This window comes from Perna viridis, chromosome 10 (genome assembly GCF_037379345.1).
Source record: "Perna viridis isolate PV_CMFRI_1.1 ecotype Kerala chromosome 10, ASM3737934v1, whole genome shotgun sequence".
NCBI lineage: Eukaryota > Metazoa > Mollusca > Bivalvia > Mytilida > Mytilidae > Perna > Perna viridis.
The window spans coordinates 31482862-31505118 of NC_142454.1; the positions used below are offsets into that span (position 1 = coordinate 31482862).

The 22257-nt window shown below is 33.3% G+C and overlaps 1 protein-coding gene across 2 annotated transcripts in view; it reads right to left on the reverse strand.

Moving 5' to 3' along the window:
• The window catches only part of LOC148605391 (uncharacterized), a 38967-nt gene extending 16710 nt beyond the window's left edge, over positions 1 to 22257 (reverse strand). The window contains exons 1-11 of one of the 2 annotated variants that reach the window (XM_088549521.1): positions 22125 to 22257; positions 18094 to 19047; positions 16494 to 16638; positions 12199 to 12341; positions 10454 to 10646; positions 7848 to 7987; positions 6852 to 7002; positions 6235 to 6420; positions 5318 to 5446; positions 3069 to 3163; positions 492 to 706 (exon numbers count right to left, since the gene is read on the reverse strand). In XM_088549521.1, coding sequence (XP_088405647.1) covers positions 492 to 706; positions 3069 to 3163; positions 5318 to 5446; positions 6235 to 6420; positions 6852 to 7002; positions 7848 to 7987; positions 10454 to 10646; positions 12199 to 12341; positions 16494 to 16638; positions 18094 to 19039 — 2343 coding nt within the window. In that variant the 5' untranslated portion in view covers positions 19040 to 19047; positions 22125 to 22257. Of the gene's footprint in view, positions 1 to 491; positions 707 to 3068; positions 3164 to 5317; positions 5447 to 6234; positions 6421 to 6851; positions 7003 to 7847; positions 7988 to 10453; positions 10647 to 12198; positions 12342 to 16493; positions 16639 to 18093; positions 19048 to 22078 lie in introns of both variants that reach the window. The other variant, XM_088549520.1, reaches the window with a different exon arrangement.

Sequence of the window (22257 nt, forward strand, 5' to 3'; positions counted from 1 at the left end):
AAGCAAATGAACAACTCAGACTCCACTAAAAAGTGGGAGCATGGACCAGGTGCACCGGTAAGGTAAGTGTCCTCTCCTTTTCTAGAAACACCTGCCAAGTTGCTCATAAAAAGTCAAGTCAGGGGTAGACAAACAAGGAAAGGAAAACTATGAGCCGTTGAATAAATCAGTTTCATGGTGCAGATGGATACACCATAATGACCCACGAGTTCATGATGACGACCATAAAACTTCTGTAGTGATGACTTCAACCTTGTAACAACATAACCCTGTTCCAGAAGCCTATTTGTTACAGTTCTAGCGTGATACAAAAAGCATAGTTTCCACAAGCTCTGGCATAACATATGAGTTGTGATATGAACACTCCAAAATACCAACTCATATTATTTGAACAAACTTGCCTACCCTAATTAATATGTTGAAATTTGAAATTAACTTAAGTTAATATTTTGCAATATTCGACTTTAAACTCATTATGAAACTATAGTTACCTCTGCAATAAACCACTGAGCACGATGATAAACATTAATCTTTGCCTTTTGTCCACAAGGTCCTGTCCACATCAACTGACACAAATGTGGGTTAAATGATTTCTCTTTATCGGCATCACTAGAAACATTGAAGATACTAGTATGGATCATCTCAACAGTTTCTCCATTAGGGCCCCTGTATAACTCAACCGAAGTTGGCACAAAGAAGGACGTCACTATAAAAAATGTATTGTTTAAAGTTTACACAATATATTTTCATTTTATAAATATTTACATATATTACAGTGTAATTCATATTAAGAAACATGATCTTTTAAGAAACTAATATGCTTTCATTTGCATCTGTTATGCTATGTGCATGATTTGTAACGTTTTCCTTACATTAAAATTGAAATAACGTCAATATTTTACACCAATGTTAACATAACTACATAGGAAATCAAACTACTGTATAGCGGGAAATTTTTGGAAAGTTCTATTTTTTCCCTATATTCACAAGGTTCAGCTGTTAAATTGCAAAATAAAAGATGTCCAAATTAAAGGCCAGTTATATCACAGTTATCTCTTGTCAACCACAATCTACGAATGCAAAAAATAAAGACCCGAAAAATTTTGTACCCTTTTCATAGACCAAATCCTGGCACTTGCAAAAACTTCCAGCTATACGGTACAATGACCTAGATGAATACTTTCAATTACATGTAGAAGTCCATGTTACATCTATTTGCTTAACCTCTCAAATATTGCTATTAAGTGTAAGTATTTGTAAGAATTTGGCAAAAAATGGGCAAAATCAGAAACATGCATGTCAAAAACCCACCAAATCTGACAATAAAATATCACTCAAAGATGCCTTCTTTATTTGAGAAGACCATTATTTGATCTCTGCATCATTGGATTTGCTCAGAAATTTTTCAATAGAATCTTAGAAAAATGAGGTTTTTGACAGAGTTATCAGCCCTTGAAATGTTCATTTTCAGTGCATTTCAATGAAATTGTAACTCAATGGTCCAGCATGGAAAATCTTGTCTGCTTTCCCTGATTCTGACCATACAAATAGCCAAATTACACTTTCAAAATGATGGGTTTTTCCATACCATGTTTCACCTACTGCCTGATTCTTACAGGGACTGACACTTAAGTATCTTTCTAGCTAAGAATTGTGCAAAATGTGATACATATTTTTAATTTTGATATTTTCTTTGAAATGTTATAGTTAGCAAAAATTAGCTTGGGACTTTCCATTAAACCCTTGGTCTTAGGAGGAACAAATTATATATAATATGTACTGTACAATTAAAAATTAAGGGAGATAACTCTGTAAATAACACTGAAATACAACAGAAACTACTGGATTTTGGATGTGAATACCTCCTGAGACTGAACAGACTAGAAATACATGTAATAATTTTACATTTCATCAATAAGAACCATAAAACAACTTAATAACAAGAAATACTGTAAGCAATGCTCCCTAAATCTATACCCCTGCTCCCCCAAAAATGACCATATACACAGGAATTTTTATTCTACGCTAGGTACAAAACAAAAAAAAGACAGGAAACTCCCAGGAGCCTGAATCGCTCACTTGGTTAAATTTTCAACAAGGAGTTGTCCAACAATTTTGAATCAAGAAGACTTTCGTAGGACTTATCATAAGGACCATTTCATTTATTGAAAGTTTCTTTCCATCTATGGTTTCAAGATATTGGCAGAAAACTGCTAAAAACATCATTGTATGCCTTCCAAGGGCAATAACAAGGAGTCATCCGACAACTTTGATCTGTGAAGACTTTTGTTACTAAGTCCTATCATAAGGATCAATTCAACAATTGAAAGTTTATATCTATCATCATCATCCTGGTCGAAACTGGTCGACCCTATTGTCCTTGAATCCTATCCCATATTTCATTTCATCATCATTTCATGTTCATTTTATCATCCCTTTCACGTTTATCACCTGGATATAGCTGAAATATTGCTGCTTGGGTGTTAAACCCCAACAATCAATCAATCAATCATTCTATCATAGTTTTCAAGATATTGGCTCATAACTGTAAAAAAAAAAACCATTTTTCACTTATCAAATGCAATAACTCTAACCTGGATCTCTGCAGACTTTGTAGGCCTTATAATAAGGATCATTTCGACAATTGAAAGAATTTGGCTAAACCTAACAGTTTTGGGGATATAAGAGAAATACTTCTGACTGACCCCTTAGTTCTATTTTTAGTAACAGTGGCCATGTTTTTTCAACAGACAAAAAGTCCCCACACCAAAATAGACTTATAGTATGGAAAATACAGTACACATCACATTGTAATTGAGACTTACACTTTAAATTGTAATTGAGACTTACACTTTACTTTGTAATTGTGAATACACTTAACATTGTAACTGAGAATACACTTAACATTGTAACTGAGACTTACACTTTACACTATAATTGAGATTAAACTTTACATTTTAATTGAGATTAAACTTTACATTTTAATTGAGATTAAACTTTACATTTTAATTGAGATTAAACTTTACATTTTAATTGAGATTAAACTTTACATTTTAATTGAGACTTACACTTTTCTTTGTCATGAGCCTGATACCACTGGATGTTTGTTTCATAACTTTTCCATCCCTCTGTTGTTGATGGAATCTTTGGGAAACTTAGCTTCCTACAGAAATAATAAAAAGCATAATAAAACTTTAAACCAATACAATTTTGTTTCAGATTGGTCATGCATTGGTAATTATATATGGGAATCACCCCATCTGTCCATCTGATTGTCCATATTTCTTATAATCCAACTTAATAGTTTGTACCCTTAAAAAACCTTATAAGCATAACTTCTTATAAACCACTCCAGGGATTTTGATAAAATTTTAAAGGAAGGTTGGGCATCATAATTATGTAGATGTGCAAGAAGAAATATACATTTGTAGTAACTGTCAGAGGATTTGTAAGGGAGATAACTAAACTTAAGGGAAGTACATGGAACTACATTTTCTCCCTGTGAGCTAGCTCACAATATTTCCAGTTTTCTTATCTATAAGTCAGAATACATGCAAGTAGCATATTTAGAGGACTCTTACCCTACCGGTATACCTGGTTCATGTTTCCAGTTTTAAGTGGAGTCTGGGTTGCTCATTTGCTTTTCTTTCTTTGTGCATATTGTTTTGGTTATTTGTTATATTCTTTGTTTTGTGTGTCTGTTTTCCCTGTCTAGTCTTTATCCTTGGATTATATTCTTCTAATTTCCACTAGAATCTTGATTCCCTTGATTACTCTTTGACAATCTTTCTCTAATTTTATTTTGTTAATTTAGTGACAGTGAAATGATAAATTTTAAATGTAATATATACCATTTCAGGATTCAGAGGACGCTTACCCTACCAGTGCATCTGGTCCATGCTTCCAGTTTTTAGTGGAGTCTGAGTTGCTCATTTGCTTTTGTTACTTTGCATGTATGATTTTAGTTACTTTATGTTCTTTGTTGTGTATGTCTGTTTTCCATGTCTGGTCTTTGTCCCTGGATTACATTCTTTTGATTACCGCTATAATCTTGGTTCCCTTGATTACTCTTTCAATTCAATCCCATTACTATTTATTGTTGCAACTACCACAATACCATCATACCTGTTAAGTACAGCTCTGTCTTAAAACCAGGCAGAAGCTTATGATTAGTGATTCATTCATTTCTTAATCCCAAACTCTTTTTTATTACAAATCTTTCAGTAGGCCTCATAAAAACTGTATTTGATAATAAGAGTGCAAATGAAAGTTTGACACTGGAGATATTAAGTAGCACTCCAGAGAAAAATCATGCAAAATGTGATTCCTGGTTGGAAAGCCTACATATTTTTATTTTTGATATTTTGTTGAAAATGTTATAGTATACAGAAAGTAACATGTAACTTTTCATACAACCCTTGTTCTTAGGAGATAAAAAATATACACAATGTACAGTAGAATTCAAAATAAAGGAGATAAATCTCTAAATGACACCAAAATTTCCGACTTGCAAATCAACATTTTGTCAACATTAATCTCCCTTTGGACCAGGTGTCTATTCGGAACACATAAGGTTTTCAATCCGATATCGATGATACCTTAGAAAATCTCGAAAGTCAAAAAGGAATTTCTCGTTCTACTGACCCTCCCATAAATTTTCTTTACCCGGGATACAAATGAAAATCATCCTTATGTAACCTACCGACAAAATGAAACACCCTGCAAATTTTAGAAACACCATTGTGTTTGTCTGCTGGGGATTCCATTTTCATTCGAGTTACCTCTTTTTTCTGCACCTGAATCCAAACATCGATTAGAGAGACTTCGAAATTACACCTGCTCTTACGGGAGGTAACTCTGCAAAACCAGGATAAAATATGGCTGCATCCCGAGCTCCGCAAGTAGGGAATACAATAGAAACTGTTAGATTCTCAATGTGGATTATCTCCTAAGAGCAGACAGATTGGAATGAATAATTATACATCTTATCATAAAGACCTTTAAAGCAACTTAATAGCAAAAATAAAAATATGTGGCCTTTTTTTAGGTATATGACATTTTCACATTTTACAAAATTTGCATGATTCTTACAAAGACTACTAAAGGAACTTTAAAACACTTACAAACCACAGAAAATTCAGGAAAAATTTCCTGCCACAATTTGTTCTTCCTCACAAAAGAAGTGAAAATAATTGTTTACAGTTAATAAGTGCGACAGGCATTATGACTGATCAGCAAAAAGGAATTATCCATGGTGGGACATAATCTCCATCAGGAATTTCTACACTGTTATTGATGGAAGAATCCTTTGACTTACCCTGTGTATAAATCTAAATATACCCCTCTAATAGGTGGCAGCACCATTTGAATATCTCCTGTCAAAAAGCCATTTTCACTGATTCTTAGATTCAGATTGCGGCTACAAATGTCTGCTTCTTGTGGCATGCTAAAATTTATAAAATATTATCAATTTTTTTCTGTCTTTAAAAAGTAGAAGGAACAACTCAATATCAATTTTTTTTAACAGTCATGTGAACAAATTAACGAATTACAGGGATTAATCTGGGATAGGCCCTTTCAATTTTACAGGAAAATGTGTTGAGATAGAATTAAACTGGTCATTTATTTGGGCGAGCCCTTTGATATGGCACCAAAATATACTTTTTTTTCCTTATGACAGTATTAAGAGATTTCTGGCCCATTGAAATTTTGCAAGGGCCCATCTTTTTTTTAAATGCCCCATTGAAATCCTGAATATTTCCATAGGCTTCTATATAAAATGGGCCCTTGGCCCATCATAAGGTCCCATAATTGCCAGGAAAACCTCGGCAATTACAAAATATCAAATGATAAAGTGTCAGCCTCTGTAAAAATCAGGCAGTGGTATGAAAAATCCATAAATTTGAAAGTTTAATTTTACTATTTGCACCATCAGAATAAAAGAAAAAAGACAAAAATATCCATATCATCTTGGTGCTTTCAGTTATAATTTCATAGAAATGCACTGAAAATGAACATTTCAAGGGCAGATAACTCTGTCAAACACCTCATTTTTCTATCATTCTATTGAAAAAAATTCTGAGAAAATCCAGTGATAAAGAGATCAAATAATGGTCTTTTGAAATAGATAAAGTATCCTTAAGTGAAATGGGGTTTCGACATTTATGTTTCTGATTTTTTCCACTTTGCCTGATTCTTACAAAAACTGAGACTTTAGACATAAAAATAACTTACTTATGTCCATCTTTAAGATTGGGATCAACACATTTTGGAGGTACCAACTGTGTCCTCCAAATGACCTTCATAGGGGTAGGTGATTCTCTTTGCTCTTTCACCTTATCTACTAGTGGTTGCCATGTTTTTTTACGAGCTGAATTTTCACTAGATCCTGTGATTCCTGGGGCTGCTCCTTGAAATGCACTAAAAAAAGGCCAGAAAATGCTTCATCAGAAGCTCTTATTCTTGTGTTTAACCCTTTTGATACAATTTCAAAGAAATCCAATCACATCTACAGAAGTTAATGTCCAGACATCATGACATTGCTGATTTTTTACTCAGGTAAATGTCTAGACATCATGACATTGCTTGTTTTTGTCTCAAGTAAATGTCCAGAAATCATGACATTGCTTATTTTTGACTCAAGTAAATGTCCAGATATCATGACATTGCTTATTTTTGACTCAAGTAAATGTCCAGACATCATGACATTGCTTGTTTTTGACCACATCTTAGCCAATTAGAATCACTGTGACATTGTCAACCTTCGCTTCATTTCTTTCTGTATTCAAATGGTACCAGTATTTCTCTGGTAATAATATGCTCTACCAATAAAACCAACATTATATACTCACGAAACTAAAAACTTTCGATACATATTTGATGATTCCTCCCCTTTACCCATTAGTGCATACATCATTGATAGATAGAAGTACAAGTATCCTTCTTTTGTTGCCATTGATGTCAGATGTTTGACAGCTTCCTCATACACAGAACCTGTTTTCTCTATTATTAAATAAGAATATTTAGTATTAATAAGGGCAACACAGACAGACAGACTGAGTAAAAGCTGTATACCCCCAAAATTCATTTGGAAAGAGGGGTGTTATAAAGTAGACACCCAATTGTACAAATCAGACTTTAGCCTTTACTTTTTTAAACTATGAAATGTACTGTGTTACTTTTTCAACTATGACATGTACTATGTAATTTTTTTTAAATTATGAAATGTACTACATGTATGTCCATTTAACCATTGAGAGAAGTTGGTTAAAAATGTACACATTGTGTTACAGACAGACAGACAGACATAAGGATAAGCAGTTGCTATAATATCATATTTTGTTTTGTACATGTACATGTATACTGAACATCAACATGATCAATGAAGGTAAAATAAATTATTTTATATACTGAAAATGTACTCGTTTTTGCAGTGTACTAATTTTCAATAATTTTGCAGTAGACAGAAAAGCACAAAAAATAGTACTAGTGGAAATGACTTTAAAAACTATATTACACTTTTCATTTTTTTAAACTGCGAAATTTGATACCTGTTAATATGTTCACTTGATATAATCTGCGAAAATCAGCAACCATAAAATTAATACATTTACAGTATCCAACATCAATGAAAGAAAAATATCTTTTGACAGTATTTTGAGAAGCATTTCTCAATGGTTTTTTTTTTTGTACATAAAACTCTTAAAATTATTCTGCTAAAATGATTACAAGGAGTTTTAAGATCCTATTCATTTCCCTTGATTATCAGAAAAACTCCAAAATCAGATTAGAGGTACTATATATGGAATAAGAGCCTTCATTTTGATTGCCAATATATTTTACATTACCATGCCAATATGCTCCATAAAAACACAGGAATGAATCTATGGCAACTAATGAACCAGCACATTTTATCTCTTCACATGGGACTGAAACACCTGACTTCCACAACTGTAATGAGCGCTCTGCTTTCTGGATATTCAATAAACTAAAAACCAAAATTACTGATCTTAAGAAGGGACACCTAGGGTAAGGGACATAACTCTTGAAATCAGTAATATGTTTGTTTCATATTGAATTACATCAAAGCATATCAAGCTTTCATTTGAAACAGAATGAAATCAGTCCAGATTACTTTGATGCTTGCATGAAATTGATGTAAAATGCTGAATACAAACATTCCAATGATTTGTAAGAGTTGTGTCCCTTACCCCAGGTCTACCGCCTTAATATACAGTTCAAAATCTTTGTTTATATTTCCAAACTAATTAGCCAATGCCTTTTTCATACATTCTGCTTGGTTGTTCACCTTTTACAATCACATGATGACAGTTTTTACAAATGTGTAAGTTCCATGTACATTTTGTAAACAAATACGGCTACCAACGCTTCGACAAAAGATAGAGCCCATGGAAGGCTTGAAATGGTATTATCTGCTTTATTCCATATTTCAGCATAGTGCAATCAAAATAACAATTTTGAAAGAATTTGGTTATGATTAGCCCATATTTCATTAGAATATTTAAATTGAAAACCAAGTCAAATTGTTGGTTGAATACTGCCATTTGCAATGGAAATTGAGGTCTCAATTTCACTGAATGAGAGTCTACAGGAAAAATAAATCTAACGACAAATAAATTGCAAACAGTGAAGTTAGGGATTGAAATTATAAGGATTAAACACTTTTTTCCAGAATTTATGGATGTGTAAAACCAGACCATTCACTCACAAACCAATTCTGGAACAATAGTGTTTAATCCTGTACTTAAAACTGCAATTTAGGGACCTTTTCATATTATGCTCTTTGATATGATATAATACTATTACCATTTTTAAGTTGAAATTCAACTTCTGAAATTGCAGACAAAAAAAGACAGTTTCTTAAAAATGATTGTTGTAATCAAGAGGTCAAAAACAAAATATGTTTATCCATCAAACATAATGCTTATATCATGTATGCAAAACCAGTGTTATTATTTAATACCTTGCCCCAGGATAAATATCAAACCATCTAAAAGAATCCATCATTCAAGAATTTAACTGCAAGAATGGCAATTTTTATTAATTTGCTATTTTAGATTAGAATCCAAATATTTTACCACTACAGAACAAAAAGAAAATAAAGATGCTATACCAAGCAACAGGTGGTCAGTATGCTGGAGTTTCTAATTGACAATATATTTATTACTTATGGAAGAACACATTTTCAGCAATTTACTGGCATTCAAATGGGCACTAATTGTACCTCTCTTCTAGCCAATCTGTTTCTTTATTCATGTGAATTAGAGTTCCTTCATAATCTTGTGAAAGACAAAAAGGTATAGGAGCTAGATCCTATATTTTCACATTTCAATATATTGATGATGTATTTTAAATTTGGAGAATGGCTTCCATTCATTTATCCACAAGAGCTAGAGATTAAAGAGACTACTGAAACAGCTTATTTTTTTAAACCTTCACCTTGAATTTGATGACAGTAGTCACCTCAGTACAAAAATATATTTGACAAAAGAGACATTTTTGATTTTAAAATTGTAAATTTCTCTTTCATGTACATTAAAATTTAAACTTCCCCTGAATAAAATGTTTATATTTCTCAGTTGCTACTGTATGCCAGAGATAGTACCCATTATTCGGACTTCTAAACAAGCCATAATTACATGAGAGACAGGCTTTTGGACCAAGGTTATAAAAAAATTTGTCTCATACGCTGCCTGGTAAAGTTTTATTTCCAATAACCAGAGAATAATGAGAAATAAATGTGTCCAACAAAAAAATCATACAGGATGATGAATTTTTCATATCATCAATATTTTGACTACTGATTTTACCCACTTTTCGTGATGACAATTTTATGCTGCCTTTCTATATTACAATATATACTGGAAACAAGTTACTAAATGGAAGAGGGAAGCTTAAATTAGCCCACTATAAAACATGGTTTAACCCACCATTTAAATCACAAATGCCAGTATCAAGTTTGGATCATTGTTGTTGTTTCCAACTTTCTGGTTTTTTCCTTGAGATTCTCATTTGTTTTGACAATTGCCTAGAAATTTTCAGTTTGGTAATTTTGTTATTAGCATCATTTTAGACAACAGAGTATTATAAATTTGCCAAGATTCTTTTATTCTTGGCCTAATGTAAACAAATTATACTCTCTACTTCCAGTTACTTAGAATGTTGTTTTAAGCAGACCTGATTTTACGAGGTCATCGAACAAAGCGGAAATTGGTAAAATCAGAAATAAATATACAGTAAGAAAAGGAACCATAACAATAAAATCCGGATTTGAAAAAGTGAATTTCCCCTTTATAGTGAAAGAAAATCAGAATTGTTTAAGAACATCCATGAGAGTTGGCAAACAAGAACTTTCTTTACTGATCCTTCAAACTTCTATGTTTAGAAAAGTACCATCGTTCTCTCTTTAACACAGCTGGTCCACAGAACTTACCCCATATCTTGGACAGCAGCACATAATAGTCTTGTTTGTCTATTGATTTGTTCAGGAACACCAGCCTTGTTATGTTTTCCTTTTGAGAGAACTGCATCAGAGGCAAGGTTGAAGTACCTCAAGGCTGCTTCACTGTCATCAAACTGGGACAACATTCTTCCAGCTTCATACAGAAATAAGGCTTTGTATCTCACTGAAAAATATTAAATGTTTGCACTCATATGAAGATTTTTTTTTTAAAAACTATGAGCTTGATTTCAAGTGTTCAAAATGTACAGTGACAGTAAATTTAAAACCTGTCTTTTCAAGGCATTTTCTGGGGTCATTTCATATCAGTAATACTATCTAAGCCTGTGTAAATCAAATACATGCCTAAACTAAATATATTTGTCAGTCCAAAAGGGGTTCAGAAAAGAAAGATTCTACTACACTTCATTTTTACTGGTATGATTAAAGTAAGAAAAATTGTGAGCAAAGCTTACTTCCCTATATGATAAACCTGCTCCATCCCACCCAACCCAACCCCACCCAAAAAACCATATAAGAAACCAAAAAGGACATTCCGATGGAAATTTTGAATAGAAGGTTATCTGAGAAGCGTAATATCATCTGATGATCAATTTTCAGCAAATTCCAAACAGCACTTTTAATGGGGTTATATATTAAAAGATGCCCCCCCCCCTCTGTGCTAAGGAATGACAAAATCCATGTTTCGCATCAGGAAACCCAAAAATGTCATTTAGATGGAAATGCAAAATAGGAAGTGCACAATGGCATCATCTGATGAAGAATGTGTTCAAGTTTGATATTGGATTCTATACAATGGTTTCTGAAGAGATGTGGATAGAAACGGAGGAAGGACAGAGAAACAGACAAAAAGAGGGACAGCATAATCGCTACCCAATATATAACTCCTGTGTTTATGTGGGCAGTATAAAATATCTTTGCTTAGCATTGCAAGAACTGCACTGTTGATAATGAAAAGCCTGTAAAGAATCATATAATTTCCAATAGAAATTTTCAGATCATTTATATGGGCTGAACTAGGCCAAGTTGTGAAACAGAAAATTGATATCAGACAGCAGCCACTATAGTTTGCCCAGTCAATGTAAAGCTGCATACATAGGAAATTAATTTAATAGCTAGCTGCAGAGACATTTGAGAAGGAATTCAAACAAATGGGGTGATTCCTTCTAATTATGTATAAGTTATAATTTTCGCTATTTTCATGGTGGTAAGAAAAAGTGGAAAAAAGTACAGGCAAATTTTATTTTTGTTATGAAAAGAGTCCGAGCGGTAGTTCTTTCCATAAACAAAATCAATATCACAAACATGATAACTATATAAAACGACAATTTACTAAAACTTCAGGTACAAATGAATATCAAAGCTTGGATCGTCTAAGTATACCCTTCTTTGCACATAAGAACACAGCATTTACAGAAATTTTACAAAGTGTCCACCTTTAGATCATTGTCTGTTTCACTACTGTCATCCCTTAGACAGAAGTTTACATCATTCTCCATCAAACGTCAGGAAACGTAAGAACGTCATTTAGGGAACGTTAACATTAGGAAAGACAGAATCACAACACTGTATAAAGATAATCATTGTTTTACACTGTGAAAATTGGTATCCACGAATATGTACACTTGACAGAATCCGCAGAAATCAATGTTTACAGTATTCATTGTATCACCCACTCATTTGATTGGAGTCATATTCCTATAGATCTACAAACCTACCTCTTTTTTCTTTTTCAGCAAGGGAGAGAAATCCTTGAGAAGCTTTTCTGATGTCACCCCTAGCCCAGCAAACATAGGGTAATATTATTTCAAATGCATTGTCATCTAGACCTCCTGTTTTACACTGTTCTTTATGTGCAAATCTACAAACAAAACAATAGAGTTATGTGTAAGACTTACTTACTATTAGTGTCTATATTATTACTGGCAACTTGCACAAGTACATTGATAGACACCTTCATTTGACTGAAAAGAATCTTGTTGTGCAATTTCAAAGAGATCAATTTACTTATACAGATATCTGGAAAATGCTTCTTTCTAGCACCATTTTGGCCCCTTATTCCTATATTGGCACATATATCTTGAAATCAGCGATACATTTGTATAATATTCAATTTCACAAAAACCTATCAAGCTTTCATAATCATATGATACAGAATGAAATCAATCCAAGTAACTTTGATGTTTACATGAGATTGATGTAAAATACTGAATACAAACGTTACAATGATTTGTAAGGTCTACCTCCTTAAGATAACAACACATATATAACAATAAGGACAACGACAGCCCCATATTATTATACAATTATAAAAAGAAAAATTGTGGTCGTTTAAAAAAAGGACGATGAGCATATCAGGTAATATGTGTTTAGAAGTAATCAAGGAAACCAAGATTCTAGCAGAAATCAAAAGAATGTAATCCAGGGACAAAGACCAGACATTGAAAAAAGACACACACAACAAAAAGCATAATTTAACCAAAATAATATAAACAAAGTAACAAAAGTAAATGAGCAACTCAGACTCCACTTAAAATTGGGAGCATGGACCAGGTGTATCGGTAGGGTAAGGGTACTTCGCTTTTCTAGAAACACCTGTCAAGTTGCTCATAAAAAGTCAAGTCCAGGGTAGATGAAAGAGGAAAACTATGACATGTTGAACAAATCAGTTTTCACGGTGCAGATGGATACACCATAATGATCCATGAGTTCATGATGATGGCCATAAAACTTCTGTAGTGATGACTTCAATCTAGTAGCAACATAACTCTGTTCTCTACCAAAAACAACATATTTGTATCTAGGTGTACCATCTTTTTTGGAGTAACAATGATGTATTATATTTTTGAGTCAGGATTTTAATTGAGTATGGGGAACAGATGTATAAAGAGTTGAAAAATCAAAGGTTTTAATGCTATTGTATTCTGATAATAAACTTAAAATGAGGTTTTCCAGAAGATCTTGAGAATTTTTCAGGATCCATTTTCAATTAATATCACTTCGGGAGTAACAAATATCGTGGACAGCTGTGAGCATAGATGTTAGAAGTTTTGAAAGAGGTTTTGTGGTACATTTCGCAGTTCCAGCTATGTAAAGTTGTTTGTATCGAATCTTGTGGAATTTAGGAATCCAGTACATAGAGGGTAGATCTCAATCATCCTCTTTGGCAGAGAGACCAAAACAGGATAGCACAGATTTATGGTTTTCCACTATCTCTTTTTGGAAAGTGTAGTGTCAGTATAGGTTTTCTTACTGCTATTTTATTCTGCCTCTACCTCTGAATAGAATAAAGTTTAGTTTGAATGTGATGAAGTCCGAGGTTTTTGTATGAAAGGAATAAGACCCTCTATGGAGACATCATGCGTCTTAGGTGACGTATAATGGCGATGGCCATGACTCCTTTCACGTCTTAGGTGACGTATAGTGGCGATGGCCATGACTCCTTTCACGTCTTAGGTGACGTATAATGGCGATGGCCATGACTCCTTTCACGTCTTAGGTGACGTATAGTGGCGATGGCCATGACTCCTTTCACGTCTTAGGTGACGTATAATGGCGATGGCCATGACTCCTTTCACGTCTTAGGTGACGTATAATGGCGATGGCCATGACTCCTTTCACGTCTTAGGTGACGTATAATGGCGATGGCCATGACTCCTTTCACGTCTTAGGTGACGTATAATGGCGATGGCCATGACTCCTTTCCCATCTTGGATTTTTGTCGAATAAATTCATCACATTTATGTTATTGTTATATTGGTTTGAAAAGTTCCCTATACTTTTGTTGTTGTCATGGCAACCGCAAGGTATTGCAGTACTAGTCTGTGTATTCTGCACTCCTCTCTTTCCCTATAATAGCTTTTACATAGGACAGGACTGTTTGTTGGATGGTAATTTTTTTTTCAAAAATTCAAATTTTCATAGAGAGGATTGAATGATCCTTTGATTAAAATGTTGATAAACTATTGGGAATTTGGTGGTATTAATTCTCGAACAATGACCGTTTGATAAATCGTTCTTGTGTTTCACCGACATATACTAGACCGCATACGTTACATTCTAATCCATAATTAAGTTTGTCGATTTGCAACTTAAGTCATCAGCCATTCATTATCATTCACTCCTAAAATTTTTTAACCCCTTATTAATAAAAAGTCTTATTTCCAGCTACAAGCTAGAAAATTGGTTAGGAAAAATTGTAGGTAAGTAAACTATTTTATTTTTCCAAAACATTTTACATTGAGTTAATGGGTAAACAAACAAAGCTTTAATGGTACTTGAACTGAAATGGCCATCAAATGTTTAGGGTAGGCACAACAAATAGGGTAGGTAGGGTAACGGGAAACAGACATTTTATTTTTTAATTTTTTTTTCTTATAATCTTAACCAACTTATTTTTGTGGATACTTATTTTCCCACTGAAGTACAGCAATTTAATTTCACTGCAATTCATTTTACAATTTTACTATAGATGTTTAATGAAATGATAATTCAGGGTGATTTTTTCAATTTTTTCTCACTCACCAGAGTAGCAAAAATTAAATATTACTCCAGGGAAGAATCATGCAAATTCTGTAATATGTGATACACCCCCAAAAAACCTACACATTTTTATATGCCCGTCTATATAGACAGGACGTATTATGGTATACCGTTGTCCATCCGTCCGTCCACACGTCGCATGATAGCTCAAATTCGCTTTTACGGATTCAAATGAAATTTTAGCACAATATTAATATTAACGGAAGAAAGCTCCCTTTCGATTTTGAAGAATTTCTTATTTGTCATTCCAGAGTTAGGGAACTTTATTTACTTAAAAATTTATACTATGTCAAATCTGATGTAATAACTCAGCTGTACTGATACTATTCTTGAAATTTTGCATACAGTTTTATAGACATGCTAGATTATGGTTGTATAATGGTATACCATTGTCCGACTGTCCATCCATTGGTCCTTCGTCCATCGCTCAAATTCGCTTTTACGGATTCAAACGAAATTTTAGCACAATATTAATATTCACGGAAGAACGCTCCCTTTCGATTTTGAAGAATTATTTATTTGTCGTTCCAGAGTTACAGAACTTTATTCACTTAAAAATCTATATTGTTGTCAAATCTGATGTAATTACCACGACATAAGATTGCTGCTTACTTACAGTTTTGAAAAGCTGTATTACATTGGGACCAATAAATGAATTCAATTCTACAATAGATTTGATTTTTATGAATACTGACAATTATCAGAGTGGTACCCTAGAAACTTATTATTCTGACCACAAGGCAATATGGACTTCCTTACAGTAGAAGTAGAAGGATTTGTACTATTAACTGTAGGTCTTACCTCATAATAATATTATTACATAATGAATTATTTGTCCAGTTTTCAATTCTGTAGTTTATTATAGTTTTATCTAGTTCAAAAACAAAGAATCCCTTTTAAATGCTATTGTATACTTTCATCATGTCAAACAGTTGTAAGATCATTTATACTTTTTGAATAACTGAAGAAAAAACTTTGCTCACTATATATACAGACTAATTTTTTGGTAATCAGAAATCAGGTTATTGTTTTCTAAAATTTATACCATCAGCTATTCTTACGGACAGGTGTATCTTGCACTCTTAGTGCAGCTGTTTATTATTTTTGTTACTAAATTTCTCTATATAGTGTAAGTCTACATGATGAATTGTATAATTATTCATTTCAATCTATCTGCTCCTAGGAGATAATCCACATTGAAAATCCAACAGTTTCTATTGTATTTTAGTGTCATTTACAAAGTTATCTCCCTTAATTTTGAATCCTACAGTGCATTCTATATGATTTTTATCTCCTATGAACAAGGGTAACATGAAAAGCTACGTATTACTTTCTGTTTTCTATGACATTTTAAACAAAATATCAAAAATAAAAATATGTAGGCTTTCCAAACATAAATCACATTTTGCATGATTCTTGTGTGGTGTGCTACTTAATCACTCACAAAATTCAATAAGTTGGTGTGCAGTACCTGTTTTGTAACATTACTTTCAATCCTTTGAAGCGGTTATCCATTTCTGCTGAACAGCTGTCAGCATCAGATTTATGTCTTCTACGAGTTGTCTTGATGCCAGTGAGTCGCCCTGGTATTAACAAATCCATCACATGGGCAAGAACTGAAAGAAGAAAACATAAATCTCAAGTTATTGCTAGAAAACCAAGTGTTTATTACAGACATTGACAGTGCCTGCTTTTACTATTACATTGTATAAGGCTCTGAAAATTTGTGGTACTATGAAAATTCTACTTTTTCAGTACTTTTCCCAAAAAATGAAGAGCTTCACAATACCCAGCATGGTACAACTGCAGCATGTTGAATTCTGTTCATTTGGGGCAAGTGTGGAAACATTATGTCATTAGTAATTTTTACATTCTTAAATATAAGGACTTTCAGTTACAAACTGTAATTACAATGCAGGATACAATAGGTTTTTTGTATCCATAATTACATTTTGCATAAAATTTGAAATTCATAAAAATACATGTAAATAAAAAAAGTTAATATTTTGGACTTGAACCCCTTAGGCCTCTGGTAGTTTAAAAACAGTAGAGATGTATCAGAAATCTGAATGAAAATTTAGATTTTCATGAGGAGTCTAATAAAAAAACTTTCCTTTTTGGACCAGAAATTTTAAAAAGTCGATCTTATGGCCATGGCCCACTTTAACTATATCTGTTCGCCCTCCCACACTTTTGAGAGACTACAATATTTGAGCTTTATCTCAGACAATGAGGGTGCCTCCTGAAATGGAGGCTAAAAAAAAACAGTTCAATAAAATTCATTCTGCGAAAAAATAAAAACAGAAATACATATGTGTATGTAACAGAAAGAACACATTTGCAACAGAATCAGCAAGATTGGATTTTTGATATTACTATTTCTATCAATTCTACAGCAAATTATACAAATGTATATTCCCCCTCTTTAGAATCTTATTTTCTAGAGGGTATATGGCAAAAATGTCCAAAAACTATAGGGTCCTCCTAACATGTCCCTAAAAACAATATGTTAAAATTTCAAAAAGATCTGATAAGATTTACTCAATTTATCATGAATAAACACATCAACACAAATAAATAATGATATAGCGATACTTTTTTTCGTGTAATATTAAAAAAACTGAAATTCCCATCAAATTTTCCTGCCAATTATCTCCCCCTTGAAAGAGGATTACCAAAATTAATAATTGCAATTTTATCATTCATAGGTTGATGCCAAAAACTCTTTTTGAATTATTTAAAGACATTTTGCATCTTTTCATACATTTTTTGCTCCTTGAAAATACATACTTCTGTATGATTTTGCAAGATGACAGAAAATGTGTAATACAATGTAGGTTTGATCTACCTTAAACTTTACAAATCATTAAATATATTTATTCATGATAGCAGATGAATAAAACTACAAACGCATATTTTGAAATGGCGACACCACAGGGTTGGGTGGAGACACTGAGACTCCACTCATGTTATCTCCACTGTGTTGGGTGGAGATACTGTGACTCCACTCACATCATCTCCAATGTGAAGTGGAGAAATAAAAATTAGTTCCGACAGTAGTGTATCCATACCTGACAATTGTCTCCCTCTGAAATGATAAATCTTGTCACATGTATGAAATGCATCATTTCCACGACTTTCATCCAATACACTACTAACAAAGGGTAAATACTCTGATGAAGATGTTCCCTGTTTATAGAAATCATAAGCCCCATCTAAACTCCACAAATTGCGTCGCGGAAAAATCTGCTTATTTTCGGGATTACTGTTATGATATCCTTTATCCACTGAAGAAACTTCTAAAAGGTTAAGTAAATAATCAACTTGCAACTGACGAAATGAATGTGTTGAGTTGCCAATGTGTAGAATTTGCTTTACAGCTTTTGGCACGTTCAAACTTGTGATTGTTTTTGGAATTTTTCTTGCAGCATTAATGCAGAGGTCAACTAAAGATGGAACTGGTTTACTCACACTTAGCTCGGTTTCAATAACATCCAGTTTCAATTCATTCAGTCCTATATCAACCCAATCTATACCTAAAAATTGCATATCATGGCAACTACTAATTTTCCTTCTTTTACGCTTCTGCTTTTTACTTGGTGCTCGATGCTTAATTTCAAATGGTTTTGTTTCATAGGTTGTTGAAAATGATTGACTATCACTATTAGTTTCTGATAATGACATATTAGAATGGAAGCTTGAATTTAAGGACTCAAACACAGAATCGCTGCTCTGTCCTAGTGATGATTCATCGGATGAAATACTTGATGAGGATGTTGAAAGAAGGAATTCTTCAGCAGAAAAGTATTCACTGCCATCAGAATCAACATCACTGTCTGAGGGGAGACAACCACAAGCACCATCATCACTACTTCCCTGTTTTACAGATGTTTTCCGCTTAGTTGCAGACTGGGGTGAAGACGATTTTGAAAATTCCATAGAAATAACTCGAGCATAATTTGGTCTTTTCTTCTTGTGTTTGATCAATAGGTCAAGCCCTTCTGTATCTTCTTCCATTTTATAGCCTGCAATACACAATATTATTACATAACTATATGTATAACCAAGATTTTGATTGGTTCCATTGGTACAAATTGTATTTAAAGATCTCTTGCAAATTATGATAATCACTTTGCGAAGTGGCATGCTAAGTATTTATCACTAGTGAAAGCTTCAGCATGTACCAAAATATAGTCTCACAGAAAATCCTATAGTTTAATTTCAAATCCCTATTTATGATTTGGTCCATATAATAAGGAGGTAGACCTAGGGTAAGGGACATAACTCATGAAATCAGTGATATGATTGTATCATACTCAATTTCACCAAAGCCTCTCAAGTTTTCATTTGAAGCAGAAAAAATTGAATCCAAGTTAATTAGATGCTTACATAAGATTGATGTAAAATGCTGAATACAAACGTTCCAATGATTTTTAAGAGTTGTGTCCCTTTCCCTAGGTCTACCTCCTTAAGACAGCTTTTTTTCAACGCTTGCCCTACTTAATGTTCACAGTCATTCAACAATGATGGTTTAGCCAGCTTGTCAGAGTGGTAGCAATGGGCAAAATGAAAAAGGTTTCCTATTATAAACGATGGTGAAATTAAAGAAGTTCTCTTGTACACCTGATAGTCTGAGGTTTATAAATAAAATCTGGCCACTGATTCCCCTGTGCTGACTTTTAAAGGCTTTTTGACTTATTTAAATTACACTGTAAACCAATGGATAGACTAAGGGAAAATGAAAAATGGGATGGGACACAAGGATAATGGGGGTCAACAATTTTGATTGTCACTGGAAATAGGGAGAGGTGGGTAGGGTTGGGCAATTTAGCCTCCTGTGGCGGAGCCCAATGGTTCCTACTAATGGAGAATACCACAGAAAGGTTCTCTAACATGTGAGAAACATGGCATCTTTCCCAACACATTGCCCTACTATGGTTTGCGGTCAGGTTTTCTGTATTATGGCCTGACAACCCCAGCATGTAACATGCCAGGGTTACCCCATTCCACCACCTGGGGCACACAACCCAGTTGCTCTGTGGGCAGAGTGCCCTAGCTCCTGATCAGGGTTCTGAGCACTATTTAGTTGCCCTTTATGACAAGTTTAGCGCTGCTGTGGGACTTTTCTTTAAACGCCCTGACCCACACGGGGCTGCATACAGATGAAATAAACAAATGATACGATTTAAAGTAAATGAGGAGGAATGTCACAATTGCTTACATATTGATACTTGTATTTAATTTAACCTTTGAGCATGTTATTTTCATTGGGAAAGTGTGGATGGGCTCGTTAAAGAGTAATCAAGGGAACCCAGATTCTAGATGAAATTAAAAGAATATCATCCAAAGAAAAAGATGCGACTAGATGGGAAGAATCCGGGACACACATAACAAAGAACATGAAATAACCAAAATAACATGTACAATGAAACAAAATAAAATCAGCAACTCTCATTCGTCTAAAAACTGGGAGTTAGGTGAAAGTTTTGGAACATGTTTGTGGTATAATAAAACAATTGGTAACTTTTTGATAACTCATGATATCAACCTCATCCATAGTTAACTCATGATATCAGCCTCATCCATAGTTATTAAGTATAAGTGTTTGTGAGAATCAGGCAAAATGGGAAAAATTATAAACATTGATATCAAAACCCCACTGATATGACAATGTAATATCACTAAGGATACCTTCCCTATTTGAAAGACCATTATTTAATCTCTGCATCACCCGAGCTTTGCTCAGAAATTTTTCAATAGAATGTTAGAAAAATGAAATTTTTGACTAAGTTATCTGCCCTTGAAATGTTCATTTTCAGTGCATGTCAATGAATTTGCAACTTATTGGTCCAGCATGATATGGAAAATCTTGTCTTTAGTCCTTGATTCTGATGGTGCATATAGTCAAATAACATTATCAAAACAGTGGCTTTTTTCATACCATGTTTTACCCACTGCCTGATTCATACAAAGACTGAAACTTGATTGTATAATGTTTAATGCTGAAAATTAAAAAAAAAATTGACTGTAAATTAATAGATCATTCCCTACATGTACATTTAATGGGGGTACAAGATTTATATGCTCCAACAGAGTAAAAAAATAAGGATAAGATATACATATATATTCCTGACATACATGTAATTAAGCCGTCACTTATTAGTCACAAATAGAATGGTAATCTATTGATTAGCTCTGTAAATCAAACACTTGTCAATCAACTCTCAAAAGATTTGATTAGAAATTCTGTTCCAAATTTAATGGATTAGTAATTGGTTTGAAAAAATCTTTGACTGATCAGAAACTGAAACTAGTTGTACGAATTGTTTCAGGTACTGTATAAACTAAAATGGAAAAAAAGAAGTCAATGATGATGAATGGGAAAATTAAATATACTGTAAGCAAGAATAATCTGCAAGATGGCAAACAAGGGTTTCTAGATTGTGCTTTAATTATCTTTGCATTGAGTCCTCCAAAAAGATGTGAAAAGTCAGACCAAGATACTACAAGTCTGTATTAACTTAAGCTTCTGGTAGTACTTGTCTCATAGTAGTAAGTGTCTTGCCAACAAGTAGTCATAAATATTGTAATACATGTAGATAGATTCTGATGATGTACATGTAGATATTTCGTAGCAATGGACAATGAACGGTTGTGTGATAATGTGAATTGTTCTTCGTGTGGAACAGATTGCTCTTACTGCATATATAAACATAACCCTGGATAATTGAGGCAAACATGGAAAGATATTAAGCTTAATACAATGTACGAATCTGAATTAAGATCAAACTGGTATTTGTGTCTTTAAAATAATAATAATCTTGAAAATAAAGCCAGGTGTAAGGTACAAGAACTTTCCCAACACTCACAAGCCCTGTGGTATTTTGGCTCATATAATTTTATATAGCAACTTGGTAGATAGTTTCACGTTACTGACTTACTATTATACATTACAATTAGCAATTTGAACAGGAAGACATTGTAATTTGACTATTAAGTTATGAACTGATTCATTTTGAATTTGTGTCTTGCATTCCAAAAATATTATTTTCTTACCTTGTCAAATTGTTGATTATCTGATTTTACTAAACTGACTACTTGCGGTTGGTATGTCAACTGAACAGTGCAGTTTAAATATATACCAAAATTGCACAACAATCAGCGAACTGTCGTCAACAAAAAATCCGGCGGGTCGGACTACATCCGTTTTTGTTCCGCAACTTAACTTCTACTTT